Source organism: Perognathus longimembris, chromosome 1, assembly GCF_023159225.1.
Source record: "Perognathus longimembris pacificus isolate PPM17 chromosome 1, ASM2315922v1, whole genome shotgun sequence".
Taxonomy (NCBI): domain Eukaryota; kingdom Metazoa; phylum Chordata; class Mammalia; order Rodentia; family Heteromyidae; genus Perognathus; species Perognathus longimembris.
In genome coordinates this window covers 6,189,535-6,217,302 of record NC_063161.1, presented here as the reverse complement: position 1 = coordinate 6,217,302, position 27,768 = coordinate 6,189,535, and the positions used below count along the sequence as shown (strand labels likewise).

The following is a 27,768-nucleotide window of genomic DNA, read 5'->3' as shown; positions in this document are numbered from 1 at the left end:
CCCAGGGCTTCATGCATGCTAGGCAAACATTCTACCGCTAAGCCATATTCCCAGCCCCAGGTATTTTTTGCAGTACTTCATTTTATTGTTAAGGATATTGTGTGTTTATGTAAAAATTATACTTTTATTTTTATATTTTTTTACATTCTTTTCCCCCCCTTTATTGCCAAAGTGAAGTACAGAGGGGTTACAGTTTCATATGTAAGGCAGTGAGTACATTTCTTGTTCAACTTGTTACCTCCTCCCTCATAGTTATTAACTTTTAAAATCATGTTTCCAGGGGATGGGGTGTAGTTCAGTGGTAGAGTGGTTACCTAGCATTCAAGACACCCTGGCTTTGATCCCCAACACTGCAAAAATCCATTAGAAAATCAGTCGTATACATGTATATATGTATGTGCATATATCTATGTATATAACCAAGTAAAAAATTAAGACCCTATGTAGGAAACAGATTAGTACTGAGAGCGTGGAAGTAACGGGGCGTAGTTTATTCTTAATAATTTGAGTTGTTAAAGCCAGGTTTAGTAGTGCATGTCTGCAATCCCCTCACTGTAGAAATTGAGGCAGGCAGATTGCAAGACTGTCTACATACCTAGACAAAATCAGGGTATTTGGAATATGGCAGCCCCTCCCCCAGCCAAAAAAAAAAAAAAGGAAAATAAGACTCCAAAATATGGGTGAGTTGAGATGGATTTACTAGAAAGGGAGAAAGAATGAGTTCAACAGAAAGAATTCCTGGTGTAGGAAGCTCCCACAGGAACCAGGACAGAAATTACAAATTTAGGATACTCATCTGGCCTTGCAGATGAGTAGAAAGGGCAGAAACTGAGTAAGCAGGAAGATTTGCCATGCTCACTATGAGAAGAATGAAAGAGAAGGGGCTTTAGTCAAGACATTATTAGACCATGTCATCCTGTGGTAGACAAGGGCTCTGTGTTTTGGAGACTGGAAAAGGGATGTGGTTTTAAGTGCTTAGTTTGGGAAGTAGGGATTTGGAAAGTGTGCTAATGAATGGAGGCCTATCTGGGAGAGCTGTGTTCCATTGACTAGAAGCAGACAAAGATTGTATTGTTTCTGCCCCAGGCTTGCCTCCAGGGTGAAATAGGTGCACACAGGGTCAGGGCTGTTGAAGGCCTCCTAGCGAGGGCCAGAGTCAAGGGAGCTTGGGGAGGGTCACCTGACTCTTCCTAGAAAAGATAACTTGGAAACAGCTTTTGAAAATTGAGTAGAAAAGCACCCCAAAGAAGGAGAGGAGGGAGGGGGCTTCCAGGCAGTGCCAGGTGCTGCGATAGGAGGGAACACAGGGCAGAAGTCACCTCTGTGCTTCCATGAAGGAACCAGCTCTGTTGCTTTTTCCAGTTGTGCTTTGCAGTCCAGGGCAGTAGAGAAACAGGTTGTCAAGGTAGGAATATCCTAATAGTGAGCATGTGGGGAGCAAATCTAGGATGTGGAGAGGAAACTTATTGTGTCTGTCATCCAAGGTTGAGAATCTAGAGGAGAGCCAGTGTACCTGTGCACTCTTGCAGTTCCTGTTCCAGTTCCAGTGGAAGGATGGAGTAGCAGAGATGATTGTGGTTCAAGTCAGATTACAGGATTTCCCTCTTCTCAGAGAGGACCAAGGTGTACAGAGGAACTTGTTGCTGGTAAGGCCCAGAGCCAAGGCCTGCCCATTGCCTAGCTGAAGTGGAAAGCGATGGGCTGGCTTTCTGCCTGCTTAGGGTAGGTCTACACAGTGTCTGAATTCCTTTAGGGCTAGTAAATGCTCTGCCAAGGCCAAACCCGTTGTATTCTCTCTTGCTGCATTGTAAGTAACTGTCTTTCCCCACTGGCATTAAGGTTTTTAGGGACAGAGACTGGCTTCACTTAAATCAACCCAATGCCCACTTGTTGAATTAATAAATGTAGATGAAGATAGACTATTGTTTTTGTTTTGTCTTTTTTTGCCAGTCCTGGGCTTGAACTCAGGGCCTGAGCACTGTCCCTGGCTTCTTTTTGCTCAAGGCTAGCACTTTACCACTTGAGCCACGGCGCCACTTCTGGCTTTTTATATATATGTGGTGCTGAGGAATTGAACCCAGGGCTTTCTGCATGCTAGGCAAGCACTCTACCACTAGGCCATATTCCTAGCCCTAGACTATTGTTTTATGACTATACATGTTGAAGCCTCTGAAGATGAAAGAAAAAGAGTGGTCAGATGGTCAAATTATGTCTAGGTTCATAAAATTATTACAGAAAAGTCCTAGCCTAGGGCCTGGGAATATGGCATAGTGGCAAGAGTTCTTGCCTCATCTACATGAAGCCCTGGGTTCAATTCCCCAGCACCATATATACAGAAAACGGCCAGAAGTGGCGCTGTGGCTCAAGTGGTAGAGTGCTAGCCTTGAGCAAAAGAAGCCAGAGACAGTGTTCAGACCCTGAGTCCAAGGCCCAGGACTAGTAAGAAAGAAAGAAAGGGAAAGGGAAAGAAAGAAAGAAAGAAAGAAAGAAAGAAAGAAAGAGGGAGGAAAGAAAGAAAGAAAGAAAGAGAGAAAGAGAGAAGAGAGAAAAGAAAAGTCCTAGCTATTTGGGAGGCTGAGGCTGGAGAGTTGTGAGTTAAAGGCCATTCTGGACAACATAGTGAGACTGAGACTCCATCAGTTATAATTCCAAGAACCAAGAAAAAAAAGAAAGAAAAAAGAAGGAAATGGCAATAAGGAGCAGTGATCTTTCTGGATTACCTGGCAAAGGAGCTTGTGTCCCCTGGGGAAAACACTTGGTGACACTGATTGAATGTGTACAAGGATGCAAGGGACAGGCTGCTCATGAGCAGGATGGCTTGGCAAGAGAGAACTGTGAACTCAGTCTTCCATAACCTCCACCTCCAGATCTTCAGTCAGTTATGAATTAATTGGTGCTGCACACCTATAATTCCCTAACTCAAGAAGCTGTGGCTGGAGTGTGGTCAGCTGGAGACCAGAATGGTCAACATAGCAAGTCCTGTTTCACAAAAATAAACAAAAACCTCAAAAAACAAAACACACACACACACACACACAGGTTGCCGTGAGAATGAATGAATGAACAAATGGATATAGTTTAGAAAAACCGACATCTGTGATTGCTGAACATGTATAGGCTTTAAAAAATTATTCCTTAATAAAGTATAACAACTATTTTCATAGGATTTCTATTGTATTAGGTATCGTAATCTAAAGATTATTTAAAATGTACTGGAAGTTGAATATGCTATACGCAAATACTAAGCCTTTTTATTTTGGCTGTGTTTGAGTTTGAACTCAGAGCCTCCCACTTGGTTAGGCAGGTGTTTTACTATTGAGCTATGTTCTAGCCCTTTTGTGTATGTACCCTTTCTCCTTAAATGCTTGGGACCAGAAGATTTTGGATTTTGTTTTTTGAATTTTGCAGTATTTGCATAGACTTTATATATCAGACATTCCTAATCTGAACATCTGAATTCCCAAACTTTGAACGCTAACATATGATTTTCAGGTTAGGGACTCAAGCTGTATATGGTTAAGACTGTATATAGGCTGAGGCAGGAAGATTGCTAATTCCAGGCCAGCCTGGGCTACATAGAAAGACTTTGTCCAAAACAAAACAAAAAAAAGACTTCCTCTTCTGTCTCTAGGGAAGAAGTCCCCCCTGGCCCTCTGGGCAGGACCTTGGTACTCCCAATTCTGCTGGCCAGTGCTTTGGCCAGTCCACCTGGCACCTGCCACCCAGAGGCTCAAACCTGAGGATTCTGTCAGAGTAGGTGGCAAAGAACTAGAACTATACTTGGAAGCAGTGGCTTCAAGAGGTATCACCCACAGTGACATAAATATGACTACGTTTCCTATGCAGATTGTGTAGTCAACACTTGATCTAAAGAAGTAAAGGAATAAAATATACCTGGGACAGCACATGAACAACAGATGGGAAATAAATACCATCTTGCTGATTCCTTGTGCTTCATATTTTCATGTTACATTTTCCTTTATGTTATGGGGTTCCAGGGAGGGGATTCCCCATTTCTCCAAGAGTTCACCACGTGGAGACAGTCTTAATCAAAAAGATGAAAACTATGGATTTATTGGGGAAGTAAAAAAAAACCAGACTGGCCAGGGCCGCAGCCCAGACTTGGGGGGGCGGGGGGAGGGGACTGGAACTGCTGTGACCCAGCTGCACTCAGGCCCAGGATATATAAGCCAATATCAAGCTCACCACACGCAGGTGGCCAATGAGGTTACAACACAACACTTCAGAGCATGCCAGGTCACAAGCAGGTGGCCAATGGGGTTACAACCTGTTACATAGTATCTGTTTGAACCAACCTATCACTCTAGTTAGAATTGGCCCCATGGGTCAGGGTGGGGGCGAATCTTCCTGGCAGACAGGGAAACTCTGAAGTTCAGGGGCTGGGGATATCTTGGGGCATGGCCTTCAACTCTGAAGTTCAGGGGCAGGGGAGAACTCAGTGGAGATGGGGCCAGCCTCCGCCCTCGCTTAACTAATCTGAGATGGAGCAGGCCTGCCGTCCCCCAACACTTTACAGATTCACAACCATCTCTCAGCATGTAGTCTATGGATTTTTTTACACTTGGAATGAATGAATAAATAAATTTTAAAAAATGATTCTGTATTTGTACACCTCTCCCTGTCTGATTTCTCATCAATGGGCTCAACTGGCTGCAGATTGAAAATAATTGTGGAAAAATAATGAACTGCAGCTGTGGCTCTTTAGACTTGCATTTGCATGAGGTCCTGGGTTCCAGCCCAGCACCATCAAACAAAGAAAAAAATTCTGAAACAAGTATATCAAGTTTAGATTTTTAAAATCACTATTCTGTAAATAGTACAGTAAAACAACTGTTTATATAGCATTTATGAGATTATTTAAAGTATATGGAAGAATATATGTAGATCATTTACAAATTATCATACCATTTTGTATTAGGGATTTGGGGATTCTCAGATTTTAGTATCCAGAGAGGTTAATCCTGAAACCAGTACTCTGAATACTGAGGGATGACTGTTCACTTGTGATTTGCTTCTTCATCAATGTTGTATTTTTGAAACTCATCCAGATTGAGATACATAGCTGTATTGATAGATATTTGCTTCTGTATTTCTTCTGTTAAAAATAATATTTCTTAACTACTCAGTAGGCAGAATTCTGAGGATCATGACTCAAAGCCAATCCTGGGCAAGAAGGCCCAGGACACTCTTATCTCCAATTAGTTATTGAAAAGCTGGACATGGAGTTGTGGTTCAAGTGGTAGAGCACTAGCCTTGAGCAAGAGAAGCTCAGGGACAGCACCAAGACCCTGAGTTTCATAGTCTAGCATCAGCACTTTTTTGGGGAGGGGAGATGAGAGGGAGGGAGATAAGAATTTCTATATTATTTGCAAACATTTCTTTGGAATGTATACCTAGAAATGAATTTCCTGGTCCATTTTCAAATATACTAGGTATGGCAACCTGTTGGTCAAAGTCGTTCTACCAGTCTGCCCTCCCACTAGGAGTAACTGAGAGTTGCTGTTGTTTTGAAACATCCCTGTGATTTTAATTCAAATTTTCTTAACTGGTATGACAGTAAGTAGCTTTTCATATGTTTAAAGGACATTATGTATCCTCTTCAGTGAACTTTCTACTCGGTTATACTGCAGAGTTTTCTTAGGTTGACTTGTTCTCATTGGTTTATACTCATTCTCTCATATTCTGGACCAATCCTTTGTCTCCGTTTGCTATGTGGGTTTCAACGCGCTTCTTCAATTCTGCAAACCTGTTTACCAAAGAGAAGTGCCTTAAACAAATGGAAGGAAAGCCATTAGCCTAGGCATCTGTTCAAGGCACTGTAGTGACATGGCTTTGTGGGTGTGTCAGGCATGAAGCTGGCATCTGGAGTGAGTCTAAGTTATATCTTAGTTCCTGACTGCTGCTGACCTATGGTGCTTGCCTTTGCAGGTGGAACAGGAGGATTTTGTAATGGAAGGGCATGGCAAGACTCCACCTCCTGGTGAAGAAAGCAAACAGTGAGTCACAGTTTATTTTAAAAGGGTCCTATTACAGATCCTCACAAGCACTTTGATTCAGCGCGCTTGAGATCCTGTTTGCTGGGGATACATACGTTGGGGAACATACCAGTTCCTTTGGCGGTTGTAATGCATTGCTTCTATTTATAGGCCAACTAACTGGAGGGACAAGAAAGTTGGCTTTGTAGTTTCTCACATTTGACTAATCAAAATTTATGTTATGCTAAGCAAAGGCTTTAAGACTCAGAATGTTCCAAATTGTGCTAATTTGGTTTGGTTGTTTTCCAAAGAAAATATAAAATAGTGCATCTTTCTGTAGCAATATCTTTATGAAGTGAACTAAATTAATAGACTTTTCTCCACATTCCATGTGTGAATTTATTTGAATAGCACTTCCTGAAATTCTATTCAGTGGTTATTTATACTTCTGATCATTGTTTAAATAACAAATAGCTTCCTAACAGAACAAGAATTATAAATAATACAACTTAGCCAACATTCTAAATAATTCAGGCTATCTCCTCTGACTTTTTAAAGGGTTTGGTTTTAAACTTGATTTTGGAATCTACTGGGTCTCTTTTTCATGGCAGTGGGTTGCTTTTTCCCTGTGTCATAGAATTTGAAAAATTGTGCTGCAGAATAGACTGGTTTTTCATATGCCCTTTTAAAGGAAAAACACTTAAGATTGGCTTAACGTACTGACATAGCTACTATTTTTTATTATTTAGACAGTCTCCTGAATTGAAAAGGATTCTAATTCATGGAATTTACTGAAAATCTGTAGAGAGAAAGTCCTTTCCCTCCCTCAAAAATAGTTTAATTTTGGTCTGTCTTGAGGAAATGATGCCTCTGGAACACTTAGGAATGAATTTTGTGCGATAGATTGTGCTGGCCCAGTTCATTAAAGGAGAGTGGCTTGTCTTGAGTTTGCAGTGAATGGAAACCAGGTTATTTTCACAGCCAGTTTAATTTGCTAACCTAGCAGTTTTAAAAATAGCTCACAATATAAATTCTAGCTTTGCTATCTTCTGTCTAATGCATTTATATTTTAGATGAATTGATGGAATCAATTTATCTCGAGAAAATTAGAACACCAGACATTTGTCTGCTCCCATGAGACTGAAATAACAGAAGAAATATTTGAGAAGCTTTTCTCTGTGGCCCTAGTACCCATCTACCCCTTATTCAGTGCCAAGGTCTTATAACTTAAAAGTCATAGCCTCATTTGTCAAGGGATTTCTGTACACAGATACTTTGGTTAGATACATTACCTCTCATTTCTACTCTTTACAGCTTATTGTCTCAGTTTTACTTGAATCAGAATGGGAAACTTGCTTGGTAATGCAGCTTGACTGAAAGTTAGGATTAAAACCCAGATACTGCTGACTTGAAGGTGTTTTGTAGTGTCACTCTGTCAAATCCTTTGCCTCCCCCTACTGTGTTCCTAAAAAGTGCTGTAGTTAGCAAAGCTGCAGCTGTCTGGGTCAGGGCCTAGTAAGTAAAAGGGAGTTGGGGGAAACAATGAAAATGGCACTAAGCCCATCTTGAAGACACAGATGAAAGCTCCATTCTCTAGAGAGTGTCCATTTCCCAGACAACCTGCTTATTGTCTTTAAAGCCCTGCTCTAGTAACCCCTGTTTTGAATCAGCTTCTACAGGTGCTCCGGAAACGTTGCAGGGTGAGATTCTACCCAAGTTCTAGGTTGCATCCGATGTGTCCTGCAGAGAGTTTCCAGCAGCCCTGTGGGACCTGAACATCTGTGTAGTGTCTTTATTTGGCTCTTAGAAACCTCCTACGACCTGCTCTTTTCATCAATGAATTCTGTTTTGGTTTGGAGAGTTGTGTTTTGTTCTGTTGGTGCAAAAGATAGAACCCAGGGGCCTGGGTTGCTAAGCAAGCATTTTCTCCCTAACTTATCCCCAACCCCCGATTTTTCTTGGAGGAGAATGAGGTCTGCTGTCTCATACTAAAGAAAAAAAGCAGAAATGCATCTTCTCACTATGTCCTCCTCCTCTGGATCTGCAAGAGTGGGAAGCAAAAGATCTGTGTTCTTTTGTCTGAGAAAACAAAAAGAATTTTAATTTTATGTGTGTGTGTGTGTGTGTGTGTGTGTGTGTGTGTGTGTGTGTTAGGCCTAGGGCTTGAATTTAGGGCCTGGGTGCTGTCCTCTAGCTTTTTGTGCTCAAGGCTAGCTTACCACTTGAGCCACAGCTTTGCTTTCAGCTTTTTGGTAGTTAATTGGAGATGGTTCTCATGGACTTTCCTGCCCAGGCTGATTCTCAGATCTCAGCCTCCTGAGCAAGTCATTACACCAGCTTTTGTTGTTGTTGTTGTTGTTGTTTAGATGGAGTTTTAACCCATCTTTTGGATTCAAACTTTTTTTGTTTGGACTGGTCTCAAACCATGATCCTAGAGCTCAGTCTCCTGAGTAGCTAGGTTTATATAGGTGGTTATAGTGCTTTGCTTTTATTATTTTTCTAAAAGAGTCTAATATTTGTTCTTTAGACTATCTCTATCATGGTATTTCTTTTTTTTTTTTTTTTTGGCCAGTCCTGGGCCTTGGACTCAGGGCCTGAGCACTGTCCCTGGCTTCTTCCCGCTCAAGGCTAGCACTCTGCCACTTGAGCCACAGCGCCGCTTCTGGCCGTTTTCTGTATATGTGGTGCTGGGGAATCGAACCTAGGGCCTCGTGTATCCGAGGCAGGCACTCTTGCCACTAGGCTATATCCCCAGCCCCTATCATGGTATTTCTAACTACTCTTCCAGAGTAGCTGAGATCAAAGGTACTCAGCTTTTTTTTCTTTTTTAAATTGATTGAGATGGAGGTCTAAGATCCGCTTGGTTTCTGCTTCCTAGTGGCTAGGATTTAGAGGTGTGAGCCACCACACCTGTCAAAAAATTATTTTGTTTCTGTGATTCTTTAAACTAAGTTCTGTTAATTGGCAGAAGAAGATTACAGGGCATATAAAAATCTCTCCTGAAAAAAAAATAGACTTTTTTTTGAGAAATTTGGATAGTTGTGCTGAATTCTAGTGTATGGGAACAAGACTTAATAGTGTTTATGCTTTTAAACTCTCTCTATATATTGTTCCCATATTGTTTTTTTAAAGTAGAGTTTATTTACTATTATCGTATCTAACGTGATCATTTTCCGAAGATACTGTAAGAGAGTTACCGTAGCAAATCAGTCAAGCTAAGTTTATTGCTATATAATTACTGCATTAGAATTACATAGCTCTAATTACATGATATGTTTAATGCAGGAGTAAGTGTAAAAACTATGACAGCTTTTCAAAAAGCAGCATGAACAGAAACTTACTCATAATCTGGGCACTGGTGGCTCACGTCTGTAATCCTAGCTATTTAGGAGGCTGAGACCTGAGTAAAGCCAGCCTGGGCAGGAAAAGTTTGGGAGACTCTTATCTTCTCAATTAACTATCTAAAAAAGCTAGAAGTGGCAGTGTGGTCTAAGTGGTAGAACACTAGCATTGAGCACAAAAGCTCAAGGCCAGGCCTTGAGATCAAGCCTCTGGGTCAGCATAGATACAAAAATAACTTACTCATAGGATGTGTTTTGCTACCATTTCATATCAAATGTTTCTTTCCAGGAGGTTATTGGCTTTGTTTTTGTTTTGTTTCTTCATGGTACTCATGATGACTTAGACATTTGTGGGAAGATCATTTGTTGTAAGCTGCTTTGAAGCTAAATACTGGTTTTGAGTAGCAATGAATTTGGCTTTCCTCACCTCTCCCCTCTTCTTCCCTTTTTGCTCTTCCCCTTCTGTTGAACTGAGGTTGAACTCAGGATATTACACTTGAGAAGCAGGCACTCTACCAGTCTAGCCATACTGCCAGCCCTTTTTGCTTTATTTTTTGGGTGATTGGGTCTTGCATTTTTACCTGGACCCAGCTTGGACTGAGAGCTGCTTATTTCTGCGGTTTAGCTGGAATGGCAAGTACGTGCCAGGACATCCAGCTTATTGGTTGAGATGAGTTCTTTAGAACTTTTTGTCTAGGCTGGCCTTGAACGTGATCCTTGTGATTTCTACTTGTTTGAGTAGCTGAAATTGTAGGCATGATCTATTGTGTCTAGCCTAGTAAACTTTTGTTGATTGAATGTTATTGTTTTGACTTATTGTATAAGAGACCATTATGAAAAAGAAATGCCTGAGAGCAGAATCTCTTGGAGTTATGTTTGCACATCCATGTTTATCATAACACAGTGATCAGAGGAACAAGCCTAGTTATCTATCCACAGATGAATTGCCAAACAAAATGTGCCCAGTGCACACAGTGGAATGTTGTCCAGAAGTCCTGTCACATGCTACAATATGGCTGGACTTTGAGGATATCAAGTTAAGCAAATAATCTAGTCACAAAAGAATAAATATTGTATAAGTCTAATGGGAAATATCCAAAGTAGTTAATATCATAGGAACAAAGCAGACAAGTGGTTTCTCTGTCCTCCTAGTAGTAATAAACATTCTTTTATTTCTCTGGCCTTGGTGCTTCCACAGGACCTGCTTCATAGTAGATGCTTAGGTAACCGCTTTTGCCTTCCTGAGTGAATGAGTCCAGAGTTGGGACTCTCAGTTTTTGTTTTTGTGTTTTGCTTTTTTGTGGTGCTAGAGATTAACCCAGGCCTATCTAGACAAGTGATCGACCACCGAGCTGAAGATTTTTACAAAGACTAGCTAACTTCAAGAGGCTGAGTGTGTGTTCTTGTTTCCTTTCCTCTATCTCCTACCTCCACCTTCCAGGCTGTCCTCCATCACCTCCATCACCACAGCTGCTTCCCAGCTTGTCACTGCTGTTCTCGATCCTCAGAGTATTCTCTGCTACAGCCAGCATGAGCTCTGGAAACGTAAATTTTGACTGTTTCTTCCTGATACTGTAAGACCTGTATGGGTCCTGACACACTTGGCTCTTAGAGATTTTGAGAACTCTGTCCCACATTATGGGAAATATTAAAATTTCCTGTATTAAAGATATAATGTTACTTATTTCTGTGATCACATTTAAAATTTTTATAGTTGTGCTTTTGAAGTTCTTTGGTTATAAGCAGCTGCTTAAATTCATAGTTATTTAAGACTTTTGTTTTATTGGTTGATCATGGGCTGTAAACTCGGGCTGGTTGCTATCCCTAAGCTCTTTTTGCTTAAGGTTAGTGCTCTACCACTTTGAACAACAATGCCACTTCCCTTCTTCTGGTGGTTACTCGGAGATGAGAGTCTCTTGAACTTTGCCACCTGGTCTGGCTTTGAATCTCCATCCTCAGATCTCAGCCTTCTGAGTAGCTAGGATTACAGGTGTGAGCCACTAGCGCCCGGCTAAGACTCTTTTAAGAATCAAAAATTCACGTATTTGTGGCTGAAATTTTTTTTTAAAATTTTCTGCATTTTGGATTTGAATTTTTTTAAGGTGCCAAACAAGACAAATCTTGTTAAATACCCACCATTCCTAAACTTCTTCTATGGCCTGAAGGACTCAGGATCTAGCTCCTCCCCACTTTTAAGGGTTGTCTCTGTCTCAAGCTCCTGATAACTCCCCTGTTCCGTGCCCAGTCAAGCAGTTGCTTTTCAACCCAGCTGAAAGGTTTCTCCTGGGCAGAGCCTTCAACTCACCAATTTATCCAAAGTGAGCCTCCCAAGGCAATCCTCAATTGCATCAAACTCTTTTCTTTCTCCCCCAAGGAAGTTGGCTCTGCCTGTATTTCAGGTTGACTGCTGAGTCTCCAGCACTTAGCGCATAATCTGACACAGAAAACATTTATTACATATTTGTTGAGCAAATGAAGCATTCTATTAACAGGTAATTTTTGTCATCTTTTACTGTTGTAATGTGACTATTGTTATGTTGTTGGTATAAACTCTCCTATGTCAAATGGATTACTGTTTTCAAGCTTTACAAAGGATTTTATATCGATCTTCAAAGTGCAAATTTGTCTTGTTTTACTTCGTAAATTAAAATTTTATTTTATTTTTTGCTGGTCCTGGGGCTTGAACTTTGGGCATGGGTTCTGTCTCTGACATTCTTTTGCTCAAGGTGAAGTCTCTACTACTTGAACCACAGTTTCACTTTTGGCTTTTTTGAGTAGTTTATTGGAAATAGTCTTATCGACTTTTCTTCTGGGGCTGGTTTTAAACCATGGTCCTCAGATTTCAGCCTCCTGAGTAGCTAGGATTACAGGCTTGAGCCACCAGGGTCCAGATGACTAATGGCTTTAAATGTAGAGATTCTGGGGGCTGGGAATATGGCCTAGTGGCAAAAGTGCTTGCCTCATATACATGAAGCCCTGGGTTTAATTCCCCAGCACCACATATATATAGAAAATGGCCAGAAGTGGTGCTTTGGCTCAAGTGGCAGAGTGCTAGCCTTGAGCAAAAAGAAGCCAAGGACAGTGCTCAGGCCCTGAGTCCAAGGCCCAGGACTGGCAAAAAAAAAAAAGTCAACTTTTAGTGCTTGCCTCATAAATGTAGAGATTCTGTTAAAAAATAAGGTACCTGAAGGTTGAAGAAAAAGTATTGAGTATATAATTTGAAAATAGACCCAGCTTTCTTTCTCTCCCTCCTTTTTCCTTCCTTCTTTCCTCTCTCCGTCTTTGTCTGAGTTTCTCTCTGCTTCTAAGTCTTTCTTTCTTTCCCTCCTCTCCTTATCTCCTCCTTTTTTTCTTTCTTCCTTTCTTCTTCTTTTTTTTTTTTTTCCTGACAAGGACTCGCTACATAGCTCAGACTGGCCTCAAAATTGTGGTCTTCCCATCTTAGCTGGAATTATAGCATGCGCCATCACCCAGCCTTGGTATTTCTTTTTTAAAATGTATTTGTTCTGGGCTGGGAATATGGCCTAGTGGCAAGAGTGCTTGCCTCATATGCAGGAAGCCCTGGGTTCGATTCCTCAGCACCACATATATAGAAAATGGCCAGAAGTGGCGCTGTGACTCAAGTGGCAGAGTGCTAGCCTTGAGCAAAAAGAAGCCAGGACTGGCAAAAAAAAAAAAATGTATTTGTTCTGTTTCTTGATATTTCATACAGCTTGCTATCTAACATACACAAAGCAACTTGTTTAAACATTTATATTCCATCTTGGAGAATAGAGACTTGGCAAAATTCAGTTTCATAGAGATTATTCCCATCACAAATTAAAACAAGGTGGCTATACAGTCAGACTTGTGCATTGCACATGTTGAGCATGTTCCATATAAGTAGGCTTTCGTAACTCATCTGGAAGGTATTGGAAGGATAAAAATAGAATAAATGTTCAGAATTTCTATCCTAGGGGTTTCCTGCTTTTGCTTCCATCTCAATTGTCAGTCTAGGCTTGGCTGTTTCCCTTGGTGCTCTTCAGACAGTAGGAACATTTTATACTGCAAATGTCCAGGCTGCCAGATTGGGCACTGGCCTCTGCTTGCCCTGAAACAGCTCCTTTCCTGTTCTCCTGGGAGTGGAAAAGTCAAAGAAGAAAGCCAGTGTAATGGCCCAGAAGGCAAGGAGACAAACACGTTGAATTGAGACCATGTGTACAGGTTTTGTTGCATCCAGAGGCCATTGGTTCTCTGCTGGCTGGCCTGTCAGCTTAGTTCATTGGAGAAACATTCTGGGGAATTCTCCTTTTCTGGTTTCAAGAGACAGGTGGAATCTGGTAGTAGCAGGCTATTCTTGCCTGTCTTCTACCTTTTTAGTTCCTTTATATCCATCCTTACACAATCCTGAAATCAGGCAGAAGAGAGGGGAGGGAGGCTGTGTACACTATGTGACTTTCATTGCCTGTGTTTGTGTGCTCCTTTCTTCTGGTCTAATCTAGCCCTTTTCAATAGAGGTCTTAATTATTCATTTATTCACCTACTGCTTAGAGTTTAGTGTGGCCCTCACAAAACAGTGAAGGAAGATAAAACAGTAAAACAGTATTTTCCTTTAGGCAGTTTGCACTCTACAGGGAAAGATGAATGTTTAGCAGATTCTTTAACAAACACTAAATTGCAATGCTGACCATCGTTCTGAAGTAGTAGTAAAGATTATAATGGAAATGCCAGGTGCTAGCTGATATCTCTAATCCTAGCTACATGGGATGATGAGATATGAGGATAGAGACTCAAAGCCAGCCTGGGCAGGCAAAAAACCAGAAGCAGAGCTGTGGCTTAAGTGGTAGAGCACTAGCCTTGAGCAAAAAAAGCTCAGGAACAGCACCCAGTGCCAAGTTCAAACCCAGGACCAGCACACACACAAAAAAAGTATATCATGATAGTATTTAATAGGAAAGCTTGGTCAAGTTTCAGAGTAAAGGGCAAAGGAGCTTTGCCAAGGTAGAGACCAATGTATTTATTTGTATCTATCTATATTTTTGTGCCTGTACTGAGGTTTAAATTCAGCTCTCTCTGTCACTCTGGCTTAGCTTTTTGAGCAAAGCTAGAGTTCTACCACTTGAGCCACACCTCCACTTCTGGCTTTTTGCTGACTAATTAGAAATAAGAGTCTTTAGGATTTGTTTTCCCTGACTGGCTTCCAACCTACATACTTAGAGCTCAGCTTCTAGCGTTGCTAGGATTAAAGGTATGAGCCACCAGCACCTGGCTAGAGACTAATCTTTGACCTGGCCAGGGTAAGATGAACGAACAGTATTGCTAAAAGAAAGAAGCTAAGTGCAAAGTTTTAGATCAGAAACGAAAGGCATCATTGAGGCATGTCCAGTGACCATACACCACACCTGTAAAATAGAGGTCCAGAGGCCAGGGCTTCTTTTTAGGGCTGGAGTCCTGTCAGCCCTGGGCTACAGAAATGAGCCTTGGGTAGGTTTCCTAGGTAGGCTGGAATGAAGATGCCTTGAGGTGAAGAGGATGTGGGTATTGATACCTAAGTAAGTGTTTAATTTTGTGTCCAGTCTCCTAGCCACTGAGCTACTTCCTCTAGTGGGGGAGGGGATTAAAGATGACTCAGAGCTGCCTAGCCCAGAGGAATTCAGGCTGCAGCCTCTAACATAGTAGTTATTTCTGTTTGGGGGAGGAGCTACCCTACACAGCTCACCCTAAACAATCAACACCAAGTTCAGAATTGGGAAAGCAGTCCTTGAATGCCACCTAACCTCTCTGAATTGCCACTCAGTTTATGCTTTGGCTCAAGTCTTTTTCTGTGTGTTTCTGGAGCTTGTTGGAGATCAGTTGTGCTCTTTATTTCCCCTTAATCTTAAAAGTAAAGTCTCTTGTTGGGTAAAGCTTTGTTTCAGCCTCTTTTAAAGAGCAGTTTGCCAGCCTGTGCTTGCTCAAACATCTAGAGAATCACTAGCAAGCCCGCCAAGATAAGATCCAGGATCTGCAAGAATCGTTAGCAACTGAGCATATTTCTATAAAGCAATAAAGGTTTTTTATTTTGTTCATCTGTTACCCTTCCTTATGCTGATGCCACTTTCGTTTGCAGAGTCTGTAGGCGGGAGCATTGCACAAATGAAAGTGAGTGGAAAGAGGCTGCTTCCCCTTTAAGACAGCTTCAGCTCCAGGTCCCGCCCCTTTACTGATTGACAAACCTACCCAAAGTCACATGATCCGCCTCTATTTGAAGGTCACAAAAAGCTGCTTCCTTTAGAGACAGAGGGGGAGAGAGAGAGCAAGAGGGAGAGTGTGTGAGAGAGAGTTAGTTCAAGCCAAAATGGCCGACAGAGTCTCTGCTGGTTTCTGAATATTTAAAATACAAAAAAAAAAAAAACAACAACCAGATAGACAAAAAGAATTCATTTTTTGGACCTTTTTTCATTTCTATTTCTACCTTGTATGCCTCAATTTGCTGGATTTAAGCACTGCTGCACTTTATGAGGTTGGTAAATATTTTCAATTTTTAAAATCCAATTGATTTCTATGGATCTTGTCTAACCGTTTTCACTAGTGGTGTTGCAAGTCGACATTTGTCTAGCATGGAGACTGGCTTCAGACATTTCGTGAATCTGTAAATCAGACCCATGATGTACTTTTGGTTCGGCATTTTAGAAATGGAAAAGACTCGGTAAAATATTTAAATTTTGAAGTGATTTAATTGCACCTTAGTTTATATGTAGATTTTCATCTTTGTTTCTGTCTGGCAAATAAATGAAGCTGTGAGTAATTGGAAATTTGATATTTAGAAAGAGGTTTTTTTTTAAAAAAAAAACACAGATCGCCCCCTCCCCCCTTAAATCTGCTGCAAAAATTTGCATAAATATAAATGGGTTTGCATTCTTTCGGCTGCTGTGGCCACAAAGGATCTGGGAGGACAAGCCCTAAAATGGAAAAGCTGGGTTTTTTTCCTCCTCCCCGTCTTCTTTTTTTTTTTTTTAAACCGGGCCATCCTTCCTAGAGAGATATAAAACCTACCGTAAGACTTGATACATTTTAAGCCTTAAGCCTTGGGCTGGTGGTGAGTGGACATCAGGTTTGGGGTTTGTAAATTCCCCTGCTTGAAGCCCTCCCAAGCAATATGTGGCTGGCGGTCTTCTCTGCGCGCGCTCATTTGTGGTGGGTCTGTGTCTCAATGTGCAGCCAGATGCGCCTTGATTTTCATCGTGCTTTTAAACAAATGGCAGCATAGTCTCGTCAACAGGATTGTTTTAAAGATATAAACAGCCATTTACTTTGATTTGGAACTGTTAACTTTATCCATTCTCTCTGCACAGTGGCCTCCCGTGTCTCAAAATAAAATTTTGGTTTAATGTTGTACAGATGAATAAGCCTTTTCAGCACAAATTCAATGTGTCTGCGTGCGTGCTTGCTGTTTTGCCCGTGTACTCATTGTGAAGTGGCTACATAGATGAGTGGCGGAGAGATGGGCAGGAACCCTGAAACTGGTGCCTGAAGTTAAATTCCATTACTCCTAACGCAGGATTCTGGAAGCCCGAGAACAGGAAGGGAAGAAAGCCGAAAACTTGCTTTCTGGAGCCACCTCCCCTATCATTGTGAGGGTGTGATGTAATGCTGCTCAGGCTGTTGGCTGGAAGGGCTGTAGTTTGTGCTGTGGCGGGGAAAACGGCCCCCACCCCCTCGGTACATCTCAGCCTCTGGGAAGCCTTGTTTGCTTTGCTCTTTTTTTTTTTTTTTTCCTCCTAATTTGTGTCCTCCTGAATTATGCTTGTGGCATATTGGCAAGAGAAAGAGAGTGATTGTCTAAATCTGTTACAAAGTATAGTTTAGAAAAGGCATTTAAAATATGCAAATAGGTGGAATTGTCATATCCCCATCATTAAATATGTAGGCTTGGATTAAAGCTAATTAAGCACAAATGGAATAATTTTGATCAGAAGGGAGCAGTGCTTTTTGTTGTTTTCCTTTTTAATTACTCTAATTATGAGATGCTTGCTGGACCTGAAAGTGTTAAAAAAAAAAAACAACAAAACAACAACAACAAAATGGGAAAAATGCTGGACCATTTTGAAAATTTGACAGTCTGAAAGAGGGTGTGTAGTGCTTTGAAAAGCTTTATTCACAGTTAAAATGGATTGGCCTCTTGTGCTGAAAATGGCCTGTTTCTTTGGGACAATTGTGTGTAGGTGAAGGGACTTTCTTTCAAAAGACTTTCCATTCCAATACATAAGGATAATTACAATCCTGTCTCTAAAGTGAAAGTACATTATTATATCTTTAAAAATTGTAATGTTATATTAATAGTTCTAAGTGGAGAAGTGATAGTTTAGACACAATATAAATTTTTTAATTCAGCTTTGTGTAAGCAGGATTTGAAGCATCACATTGAAGAGGAGGCAGACATACCTACCTCTTCAAGTTATTACAGCTAGAATTTAAAGAAAAAGACAAACTAGTGATAGGAAGTGTGGCATTTTGGCAGATCTAAAGAAGATCAGAGCTCTGATTTTTATTGTTGTTTTCTTTGAGAATGAAAGATGATTCGTTTTATACCTATTTTCTACATTGGCCTCATTGAAGAAGAGAGAAACACCTAGGCTTTCCATGTTTTTGTCCCTTGCTTATTTTTGTAGGCTAAGGATGGCAGGTTAATTCAGTTTGCATAACTGAGGACCCAGAGCAGAAAGATTGAGTCTTAAGAGCATTAACAAAATGCCATCTGATTCACTGGGACAGTTGAAAGGGGAAACAGATAATACCTTGTCTCACATAGGGCTGGTGATGCCTCTGGTGAATTTTAGAGGCTCAGCTGCCATTTTGGATCTAAGTTCCTGTAGAGCCAGTCCTTATGGTTGACCAAAACTATCAGAGGGATAATGTTAAATTTGTGCAGTGTGAATTGAAGCTTTAAAAACTTTAAAGATGTGGTTGATGTTATCAAGAGGTATTCAAACTTGTATATTGTGGTTTGATGTTTTAAAAATGAGATGGCATGGGCTGAGGAAATTTCTTACTGGAGAAAGTGAATGTAATCTTTACTCTCCTTCCATCCTTATTTTTTTTTGCTGGGTCTCTTTTTGATTTTATAGCAGTAAATCCTCATCATTCACAACATTGTTCTGCTCACAAAGAAGTGTTCCAGGATGAGCAGTGAAACATCACACAGTTTGATAGTATTTGTCAGTAGTGAGTTCCAAGGAAGTCTTGGCATCTTTGCTAGACAGAGCAAAGTCAACTCTGTTGTTCAGCTTTGGGCGACTGTCTGCTATTTGTGGTCACACCTGGGATACTGTTGGCTATTTGCAGTCATCCCTAGGACAGCCCATTAGAAAACTTCTGAACATTGAAGCAGAGACATCTAAGGCCCTTGAGCTCTCCAGCTGTACCAGACACGGGGAGATAGTAGCCAGAAGAGAGTGCCAGGGCCTTGCAGAGGTTGTAACAGTAATACCGAGTGGTCCTCACTTCCCGCTGCCCTAAAAGTGAAAAGGTGATGGAAATTTCATTTTTATAACTCAGATTGAATAATTATGACCCTGAAATTTCCCCGGACATGGTCTTGAGGTGACAAAGGTGAATGACACTGTTCCTTTCTTCCATGAGTACCAGTCTAGTTAGACTGCTAAGCAAGCAATCTTGGCTGTATAGGTACAATATTTAGACTAAGTGCCTGGGAACAGGTACTTAAAGAGTCCTTATTTAAATAAGCCAATTATCCCTTCAGTAGCTTTTAGTCATTATTTAGATACTAGACTTCCTTCAAGCGCAACTTGTGATTTCGGGATGGAGTTTTGGAGGGAGAACAATATATGCTAATTGTTCCCTGCTACAGTATTGTGTGTGATTTACCCTGATCCCCTTCCCTCACCTGCTTCTTGTTATTAAGAAGGTGGTGGGAATTAACATGTTTTCCCTTCCTTCCATATATTCTTTCAGCAATCATTTATTTTGTTTTTCCCAAAATGATTCATTATATTTTCTTTTTTATTATAATATACTTTGGTCATATTATACCCCATATTACCCTCTTTTGTTCCCTCTCCTGTTGGCCCCCTTTCTCTTCATAAGTAGTCTTCCTTCTACATAAATAATACTAACTTTAAATCTAGATTTCACATGTGAGAGAAAATATGCAGTATTTGTCTTTCTGAGCCTGACCTATTTAACTTAACATGATGATCTTCGGTTCCACTCATTTTCCTACATATGACATAATTTGATTCTTATGGCTAATAAAAGATCACATTTCCTTTATCTATTCATTTGTAGGTAGGCACCCAGACCAATTCTGTATCCCCGATATAGCTGCTAAATGACCTAAGTGTTAATTTGGACTGCCAGTCACCCAAAACAGCCACTTGGTTCATGTGGAAATATTTGCTGTCAACTTTGGGAGTAACTGCTTTGGTGATAAATAGGATAAACTCGGCAGTTCTCTACTGATAATCAGGGAGTGCGTTGTAATTTATCTCTGAGAACTTTGTGACCTGAGGTTGCCTTCCTACTTACTCTGTCACATCCATCAGTTTTATTCTTTTAATAACCCTTAATTGTATCACCACCTAAAATACTGTTTGTGTGTGGAGCATCTCTGAACACAGCAAAGCTTTCCTGAGAGAACAATCTTTATCTGACTTGATTGTTTGTTTGGTCTTTGATGTTTTTTTCTTTTTTTCTGGTACTGGGGCTTGAACTCAGGGCCTGGGTACTGTCCCTGAACTTTTTTGTTTTACCTCTTGAGCCACAGCCCCACTTGACTTGGCCTGTTTTATTTGTTTTTTGTTTTTTTTTTTTGGCCAGTCCTGGGCCTTGGACTCAGGGCCTGAGCACTGTCCCTGGCTTCTTCCCGCTCAAGGCTAGCACTCTGCCACTTGAGCCACAGCGCCACTTCTGGCCGTTTTCTGTATATGTGGTGCTGGGGAATCGAACCTAGGGCCTCGTGTATCCGAGGCAGGCACTCTTGCCACTAGGCTATATCCCCAGCCCGACTTGGCCTGTTTTAAACACTGTTCTAGTCACAGAATCTAGAGCAAGGACAAGAGTTGGCAGAAGAAAGTGAAAGTGATCAATAAATATGTAGTTGAGTGACAGAGGTAGAAGTGTATACCTGTAATCTCAGCACTCTGGAGGCTGGCAAAAGTCTTGAGAGTTTTGAGGACAGACCTGTCTGAAAACAAGGCAAAACAAAACCTCAAGAAAAGTCTGTATCTCAGTTATTCCTGAGCATAAGTTGCTAGGACTTGCTGTGTGACCACAGGCCCGCTTCTTCCTCTGCAAAAGGAGACTAGAAGATTGTTGTGAAGCATAAGGGAAATGCTGTGTCTAAGGACCAGGCCACCTTAAGTTTGTTGCTCAGTGTTTCCTCCCAGCACAGTATCTGCTTTAATTGCATAAATGAGGAAAGCGTTTCTGGCCCCACAGAATTCCTCCATTCTTTCTTGTGGCTGCCAGACTCGCGATGTGTGCAGACATGGGACAAGAACAGGAGCAGCACAGGGCCTTTTCTTTTTATTAAAGCCCCTACATTCCTTTGGTCTGATGTCATCTCTTCATAGTCTCCTGCTTCCATCAGGCTCGTCTAATGTATCCACGTTTGCTTGGCTGCTTTTCATTCCTTCTGTGTTTTACATCAAAAGGTCCTCAGAACTTTCACAAGAATCCATCATAGAGTTCACAAGGCACAGTAAAGCATAGAATATGTTTTGCTTCATTTTTGATCATTTTGAGCCCACACATGTAAATTCGGTTTAGCCAAAATTATTAGTTTTGACTCGAAGATAAAAATGCAGTTTAATTGCCCATTTTATAAAATGCCATTTAATTAATACAGATGACACCAAAATATTTCACTTGTTAACCTTGGTATTTATTTTTTAAGAACCTGGAAAATTATGTTCTATTTATTCATTCACCAAATAATTATTGAGTACCTATTACATGTCATATGTTGAGATAAGCAGTGGCATCTTAGAAGTAGTATAAAGATTTTTATTAGGCACTCCTGAATTAATATAAGTGCAAGGAGGCTCACAGGTGCTCAGGGTTAGGGGGTGGGTAAGGTTATCTAGCCAAACAGAAGTGACAGCTTGTGCAAAGGCCCTGTAGCAAGAATGGATATTGGCAGATTTGGGGAATTGCATATAGCATATGTGGACATAGTTGGAGTCTAATTATGCTTGGGTGGGGGGAAGGAAATGATCTGTAAATGAGATGAGACTGAAAAGCTAAATTGGCCACAATGGAGGTCTTTCTTGAGGACAGCCAGAAGGTTTTAAAGAGAAATGTTTTGTGTTCAGATTGGATTTGGGAATGTAATTGGGAGTCTGAATGCATGACCATTTGATATCACAGTGTATTCAGGTACTGGTGGCCTGAACCAGTAGCAGAGTTGGGAAGACTTAGTAGGACTGATGGCCAGGTAGAGGTTGGGGAAAACAAATGTCCTTTGACACCTCTGTCTGTGGCCTGGGTACGTGACCCGGGTAGGGTGGTGCCTTTCCCTGAGAGTCCATTTAGATTAGGGACAGATGGGGCATTCAGATCATGGATTCAGTTTTGGAGTTATTGCATTTTACAGCATTCAAATGAAGGTCTGCATAATTAGAGATCGGATCACTGATTTTTTTTTTTTTAAAAAAAAAGGTAAGAATCACCAGTAAGTCCAAGTTTACTGAGATTTTCCTTAAGTTGATTTTTTTTTTTTTTTTTTGGTAAGCTGTTCTAAGATATATGGTATGTGATGTGAGGTGCTGTTTGGTGCTATTAAGGGAATGTTATTATACAAAGATAAGGCCATATACATAGTCTCACTACTACCAAAGGCATTTGAGGAAGGAGAAACACTAGTTGTAGCTGGGTTGATCAGGAATGGTTTTATAAAGGCTCTTGTGTTTGAGCTGATACTTAAAGAGTGGTTTGAGGGGCTGGGGATATGGTCTAGTGGTAGAGTGCTTGCCTCGTATACATGAAGCCCTGTGTTCGATTCCTCAGCACAACATATATAGAAAAAGCTGGAAGTGGTTCTGTGTGGCTCAAATGGTAGAGTGCTAGCCTTGAGCAAAAAGAAGCCGAGGACAGTGCTTAGGCCCTGAGTTTAAGCCCCAGGACTGGCCAAAAAAAAAAAAAAAAAAAAGTGGTTTGAATTGCAATGAGCATTAATAAGGGCAGGCCACTCCAAAAGTTTGATGAGGATGAAGGATGGCTGGAAATATCCAGGGGGAATAGCTGGGGGATGAATGGATGTAGAAGAGCTAGAGTCTCTGCTGATTAGTTTTTGTTTCCACAATAGACAGAGGGGACCTATTGAAAGGGTGGGGGCATTGTGAGAAAAATGGTCAGTGATGCAGAGGAGGGTGAAGTGGGCTGTGAGGGGAGGTAGAGTCTTGACAGGCCAGTTAGGAGGCTGTAGCAAAACAGCTGTTGGGGGCCAGCTGTAAGACTGCCTGTGGGACTCAAAAAGGGGCCAGAGACTCCGGGTGTTTAAGATGAATGATCAGAGTCTTAAGCACAGTGAATTGGTGAGACTTCACATGGACTGATCAGCTAGCCAAGGGCAGCATGGAACTGCAGCTTGAGGAGGAGGCGGAAGTGGAGCTAAGGCGTGGAAAGTTTCTATAAGAAGGGGTAGGTGACACTGAGAAGTGCATGAGGTCACCAGGGGAGAAAAGAACTTGAGAATGGGACCCTGGAGACTGGAGGAGAAAGAGGTCCTGGGAAAGGATGAAAAGAATGGTAGCCACAGACCCTGAGGACGAGGGAAGGAAGGACTTTGCAATCACAGATGCAGTCATAGAGGAAGAAGGCACTGTTTCACACAGGCACGGAGCTGTGCTCTAGTAGAGGAAGTTTGGGACTCATTAGATTATATGCTAGCATGGTCCACTAGAAACAGAAAGCAAGACACATGGCTATTTTACATTTTCCAGGAATCACATTAAAGTTAATTTAATATATACAAGACATATCATTGATTCAAGATATGTAATTGATAATGTAGCCAGATGCTGGCAGCTGAAACCTATAATCCTAGCTGTCTGGAAGATCCAAAGAATGGCGGTTTGAGGCCAGTCAAACATACACAAGACCACATATTAATGCCATAGCTAGAAGCTGTGATACGTGTATCATTCTAGCTATGTGGAAGGCTGCGATTAGGTACAAGGCATGAAAGTCTTGAATACTCCCTCTCAACAAAACAAGCTAGGTGTGATTTAACATGCCTGCCATTCCTGCTGTGACAGGAAATGTAAAGCAGGCAGATTCTAGTACAGGTGTGGGCCTGGACAAAAAAGGGAAACACTGTCTCAAAAATAAATCAAAAAGGGCTGGAGATGTGGTTCAGTGGGGTTTGGCAGTCCTGGAGTTCAAACTCAGGAACCAGCACAAGTCCCTGAATTCAACTCCAGTACTTAAAAAAACAAAAAAAGGTACCTAGTTGGTTTTAAACTAGTGAGATATTTCACATTTGTATACTAAATCTTTCATGTCTGGTATGTATTTTATAGTTGCAACCCATTTCAGTTTGAACATAAAATTTTCCTTAGCAATGCATGCATGATTTGTATTTTGAGTTCATGAAACTTAGTGCTTTCTTCATGAAAAAGTAAGTGTGCATAGTACCTATGTTTTTCCAAACATACAAATTTTCCTGCAGGATAGATCAAGATTTATATTAAATTAATTAAACTAAAATCTAGTTTGAGGACCACTAGCTGCATGTCACTTTCAGAGAGGATGCGTAGTGGATGCTCAGGATGTGCAGAAGCAGGCTGCTCTCAACCAGTTGTCCAGGTTGCTTCATCACAAAGCATCTCAGAGGATTAGTATTACTTTGGACATATGTGGGCTTGGCCTAGTGAAATTTTTGCAACTGAAAGGGTGAAGGCTTTCGTTTTTGCAGGTGATCAGGCAAGTTTTTACAAAAAGACAATTTAACACATTGCTTCAGCTGAGATCAGCAGAATGGTATGGCAGAACCAGCTTGTGGTATGACACTAGTGTGTATCCTTTTACTATAAAATGCTCTCCACCAGGAGGCTTCCATTTAAAATCAAACTAAGTATGAAGGGCAGGAGCACTTATGCCCCTTTTCATGTCAATTTCTTTTTAACTCAGGGGGATGGTGGCTGGACTGGGGAGAGGAAGGCAGGGCATGAAACGTGTGAGTCAGGGATTCCTGCAGCTTTAAGTCAGCCCTTCCTCTACCCCATGCAGGGCAGGGTGGGGGTGGGGGGCTTGTACCACAGGGCTGAAGAGTTTGTGTGTGTGTGTGTGTGTGTGTGTGTGTGTGTGTGTGTGTGTGTGTATGTGTGTGTATGTGTGTGTATGTATTTTTTTATTTTTGTTCCCTGTGGTGCTTAAAGTCAGGGCCTGGCACTGTCCCTGAGTTCTTTTGCTCAAGGCTAGCACTACCACTTTGAGCCATAGCTCCACTTCTGGTTTCTTGAGGGGTTAATTGGAGATAAGAGTTGCCTAACTTTCCTGGGATCCTCAGATCCCAGTCTCCTGAGTAGCTAGGATTACAGGCTTGCGCCACTGGGGTGTGCTTATATTTTGTATGTAGGCTATTCTCTCTCTCTCTCTCTCTCTCTCTCTCTCTCTCTCTCTCTCTCTCTCTCTCTCTCTCTCTCTCTCTCTCTCTCTCTCTCTCTCCCCCTCCCTCCTTCCCTTCCTCCCTCCCTCCCCTCCCTCCCTCCCCTCCCTTCCTCCCTTCCTTTTCTCTCTTTCTCCTTCCTTCCTTCCTTCCTTCCTTCCTTCCTTCCTTCCTTCCTTCCTTCCTTCCTTCCTTCCTTCCTCCCTTCCTCTCTTCCTCCGTTCTTTCGTTCTTTCTTTTTTTTACCCACCTTTTTTTACCCACTGACTCTAAGTGGCTCTTACTATTTTGTATAAAGCAGGTTCCGAGATTTTAAATGAATCTTCTCATTGGTTTAGACGGCTTTGTTTTCATTGACTGCCTAGACTTTCAAAGCAATACCCAAAAAGATAGACACAGCCTAGCACCTGTTTGGAACTAAACCTTGTTAGCACTAGAAAGTAATAAGCGTTTTTGTTTTTAGTTACTGCACAGTTCTGATTTTGGCTAATGAAAGAAAGCCAGAATAGAATTGTGGCTGAAGTTCAAGAACAGTGCCAAGGCCCTGAGTTCAAGCCCTAGTACCCCCTGTAGCCCCCCCAAAAAGACAAATTGAATCTCGCTGTTGCCCTGGCTGGCCTTGAATTCCTGGACCTAAGCAATCCTCTTGTCTCATTGAAGTTTTGGGTTTTCTAGAAGAACAAAAGATTTTTTTGATTATAGATTTATGCGTTTGTAAGAACCAGACTTACGTTATGTGCTAAATAAAATAATGCCTTTGAATGTTGTGACAAGGTTGGAGACCTAACAGATGATTGCTGTTTTCTCCCAGAGTCTAGAGCAACATGGTTTGGGATCAGTAGGTGCCTCGCCATGCAACTGTTTCTTCTACTCTTTGGCTGACAGAAATAACTGCTGTTCTTTCTTATGCCAAGAAGTTTCTGTTTACAAGCTGAAGTTAGATAATTTGGGTAGCTTTAGAACAGTGGCTTTTATTTATTTTTTATTGGATCTACTATAAGAAGTAAAATTTGCATGGAAATCCTGTATACAAAATTATATATACAGAAGCAAACTGACTGATACTATGTATAATGTATTCTGGTATGTTCTGTTTTAAGTCATTCAAAATAGAACCCCCAGAAGTTGTACTCTGCCTATTGATTTACTAATCTAGCAAGGATTGTCTCACTGTGATTTGAAAAAATTTTGAAGGGAACTCCTCATGGATCACTATTCTGGAATGTGATGCCCATTTTTGCTGTCCTAGAGAATCAAATTTATCAACTCATGTAGTTATCATTCCAACCAAATTCATAAATGACTTTAATAAAAGAGGTGTTATTTTAGTACTTCCACCTATTGGGGGGGGGGTGCTGTCCCTGAGCTTTTTTGTGCAAGGCTAGCTAGCATTCTACCACTGGAGCCAGAACTCTACTTCCAGCTTTTCTTTTTTTTTGGCCAGTCCTGGGCCTTGGACTCAGGGCCTGAGCACTGTCCCTGGCTTCTTCCCGCTCAAGGCTAGGACTCTGCCACTTGAGCCACAGCGCCGCTTCTGGCCGTTTTCTGTATATGTGGTGCTGGGGAATCGAACCTAGGGCCTCGTGTATCCGAGGCAGGCACTCTTGCCACTAGGCTATATCCCCAGCCCCCAGCTTTTCTTTGATGGTTAGTTGGAGGTTAAAAATCTCATGGACTTTCTTAAGCCCAGGCTGGTTTTGAACTGTAATCCTCCTATCTCAACGTCCTGAGTAGCTAGGATTGTAGTTGTGAGCCACTGGTGTCCAGCTGGTGGATTTGTTTTTGTTGGTGGTGGTGGTGGTTGAACTCAGGGCTCAGGCATTATCCTTGAGCTTCTTTGTGCTCAAGGCTAGGGCTGTATCATTTGAGCCACGGCACCACTTGTGGTTTTTGAGTGGTTAATTGGATATAAGAGTCTCATGGGGACTTTTCTGCTTGGGCTGGGCTTCAAACTACAATCCTCAGATCTTATCTTCTGGAGTAGCTAGGAAAAGACATGAATCACTGGAGCCTGGCTAGGTGGATATTTTTGATAACCAAAATGTTATCTTTTTTTGGTCCAGGATAGGGAAAAGGACATTTTGATTAAAAGGAGTTGTTTTTTATCTACAGTGAGAAATCAAGGTTGTTACTTTTTAAAAAATACACATACTTAGCTATCTATGTATGTGCATGTATATATTTATGATAAGAAATGAAAGTTGTAGTCAGTCCTCTGGATCAGTCCTACGGATCAAAAGTATTCAGGGAAAAAACAATACTGCCTCTGAACAGACCTTTAATCTAGAGATGACCTAAAGTATATGGAGAGTGTGTGTAAGTTTCATGTAATACTCTATCATTTTTTTTTTAGAAGCTACTTTTGAGTATCTGCAAAGTTTGGTGTGTGAAGGGCATCCTCAAATCAATCTTCCATATGATACTGAGGAGTAACTAGGTATATTTCCTCCTGCAGATTTTAGAGCAATTTAAGTAGAAAACTCTCTCCAACTGCCAGATTTAAGTATTTTCTTTGAAACACCTTACAGAAAACATCAGATTTCCTGGGGATACATCTCCCAACTAAGAATAGTTCATCTATGCATACACACTCAGTTTGTTTGGTTTCTTCAGTATTTCCCACTGTTTTGGGGGTACTAATAGATTTGCCTATATAAGATGGCTCTTTCTCTGATGAAGCTAGACTCAAATTAGCCTTTCCCTGCTACAGAACTTCTGACATAGCTTCAGATGGTATAATACATATTTTATATAAGTACCCTTGGTTTTGTTCTTGTGCTTTGGTCTCAACTTGAGGAAATGCACAACTTCCCATTTAAATTATTCCTTTCTTTTTTGTTGT

General features: G+C 41.2%; 1 protein-coding gene across 6 annotated transcripts in view; it reads left to right on the top strand.

The window, feature by feature from the left end:
- Tnrc6b (trinucleotide repeat containing adaptor 6B) overlaps positions 1–27,768 on the top strand; it is a 213,853-nt gene that overhangs the window by 74,403 nt on the left and 111,682 nt on the right. For 5 of the 6 annotated variants that reach the window (XM_048355025.1, XM_048355016.1, XM_048354991.1 and 2 more), the window contains one exon: positions 5,950–6,017. In XM_048355025.1, the coding sequence (XP_048210982.1) occupies positions 5,950–6,017 (68 nt within the window). Of the gene's footprint in view, positions 1–5,949; positions 6,018–15,578; positions 15,819–27,768 lie in introns of those variants that run through there. The other variant, XM_048355007.1, reaches the window with a different exon arrangement.